Source organism: Procambarus clarkii, chromosome 62 (assembly GCF_040958095.1).
Source record: "Procambarus clarkii isolate CNS0578487 chromosome 62, FALCON_Pclarkii_2.0, whole genome shotgun sequence".
Lineage (NCBI taxonomy): Eukaryota > Metazoa > Arthropoda > Malacostraca > Decapoda > Cambaridae > Procambarus > Procambarus clarkii.
Genome location: NC_091211.1, coordinates 15,862,135 through 15,864,411, shown reverse-complemented (window position 1 = coordinate 15,864,411; position 2,277 = coordinate 15,862,135). Strand labels below are relative to the sequence as shown.

At 62.2% G+C, this 2,277-nt stretch overlaps 1 protein-coding gene across 1 annotated transcript; it reads left to right on the top strand.

The window, feature by feature from the left end:
- Positions 1 to 963: 963 nt before the first annotated feature.
- On the top strand, positions 964 to 2,277 carry LOC138354327 (uncharacterized). Its single transcript, XM_069308477.1, has one exon. It carries the CDS (start codon positions 964 to 966, stop codon positions 2,275 to 2,277), a length of 1,314 nt encoding a protein of 437 aa, XP_069164578.1.

Below are 2,277 nucleotides of genomic sequence, written 5' to 3'. Positions count from 1 at the left end.
CCTTCACCCTTGTATACTTCACTCATGTCACAACTTACTCTACCTCTTCCTACAGAGGGTAAATGTACCTCTTTAATCTTCTATCATAAGAGTCCACTAGGAGGGCTCCACGGAGCACCCAGTAGAGGGCTCAGAGGTGTGAGGGCGACACAAAACACAAGAGGCAGGTGTGAGGGCCAGACAAAACACAAGAGGCAGGTGTGAGGGCCGGACAAAACACAAGAGGCAGGTGTGAGGGCCGGACAAAACACAAGAGGCAGGTGTGAGGGCCAGACAAAACACAAGAGGCAGGTGTGAGGGCCAGACAAAACACAAGAGGCAGGTGTGAGGGCCAGACAAAACACAAGAGGCAGGTGTGAGGACCAGACAAAACACAAGAGGCAGGTGTGAGGACCAGACAAAACACAAGAGGCAGGTGTGAGGGCCAGACAAAACACAAGAGGCAGGTGTGAGGGCCAGACAAAACACAAGAGGCAGGTGTGAGGGCCAGACAAAACACAAGAGGCAGGTGTGAGGGCCAGACAAAACAGAAGAGGCAGGTGTGAGGGCCAGACAAAACACAAGAGGCAGGTGTGAGGGCCAGACAAAACACAAGAGGCAGGTGTGAGGGCCAGACAAAACACTAGAGGCAGGTGTGAGGACCAGACAAAACACTAGAGGCAGGTGTGAGGGCCAGACAAAACACAAGAGTCAGGTGTGAGGACCAGACAAAACACTAGAGGCAGGTGTGAGGGCCAGACAAAACACTAGAGGCAGGTGTGAGGGCCAGACAAAACACAAGAGGCAGGTGATAATCTCATCAAGTGCTCCGCCGGCACACCGATGGACAACCAAATATTGAAACATCCGATTGAGGGGAAATTAAGGTGAAACTCTGGGAGCGGCCGGGCCGGAAGTAGGCGGCGAGGCGGGCCAGTCCCCTGTAAGGTGAGTGTGGACGGTACCCAGCCCCCGTCCACCAGGATGGACGGTGTTCCCGTGGACGGCACTCAGCCCCCGTCCACCAGGATGGACGGTGTTCCCGTGGACGGCACTCAGCCCCCGTCCACCAGGATGGACGGTGTTCCCGTGGACGGCACTCAGCCCCCGTCCACCAGGATGGACGGTGTTCCCGTGGACGGCACTCAGCCCCCGTCCACCAGGATGGACGGTGTTCCCGTGGACGGCACTCAGCCCCGTCCACCAGGATGGACGGTGTTCCCGTGGACGGCACTCAGCCCCCGTCCACCAGGATGGACGGTGTTCCCGTGGACGGCACTCAGCCCCCGTCCACCAGGATGGACGGTGTTCCCGTGGACGGCACTCAGCCCCCGTCCACCAGGATGGACGGTGTTCCCGTGGACGGCACTCAGCCCCCGTCCACCAGGATGGACGGTGTTCCCGTGGACGGCACTCAGCCCCCGTCCACCAGGATGGATGGTGTTCCCGTGGACGGCACCCAGCCCCCGTCCACCAGGATGGACGGTGTTCCCGTGGACGTCACCCAGCGCCCGTTCACCAGGATGGACGGTGTTCCCGTGGACGGCACCCAGCCCCGTCCACCAGGATGGACAGTGTTCCCGTGGACGGCACCCAGCCCCCGTCCACCAGGATGGACGGTGTTCCCGTGGACGGCACCCAGCCCCCGTCCACCAGGATGGACGGTGTTCCCGTGGACGGCACCCAGCCCCGTCCACCAGGATGGACAGTGTTCCCGTGGACGGCACCCAGCCCCCGTCCACCAGGATGGACAGTGTTCCCGTGGACGGCACCCAGCCCCCGTCCACAAGGATGGATGGTGTTCCCGTGGACGGCACCCAGCCCCCGTCCACCAGGATGGATGGTGTTCCCGTGGACGGCACCCAGCCCCCGTCCACCAGGATGGATGGTGTTCCCGTGGACGGCACCCAGCCCCCGTCCACAAGGATGGATGGTGTTCCCGTGGACGGCACCCAGCCCCCGTCCACAAGGATGGATGGTGTTCCCGTGGACGGCACCCAGCCCCCGTCCACCAGGATGGTGTTCCCGTGGACGGCACCCAGCCCCCGTCCACCAGGATGGACGGTGTTCCCGTGGACGGCACCCAGCCCCCGTCCACCAGGATGGACGGTGTTCCCGTGGACGGCACCCAGCCCCCGTCCACCAGGATGGACGGTGTTCCCGTGGACGGCACCCAGCCCCCGTCCACCAGGATGGATGGTGTTCCCGTGGACGGCACCCAGCCCCCGTCCACCAGGATGGACGGTGGTACGCGACCACAGGAAATGGGTACCACGGTATCATTCTCTTATTGAGTAA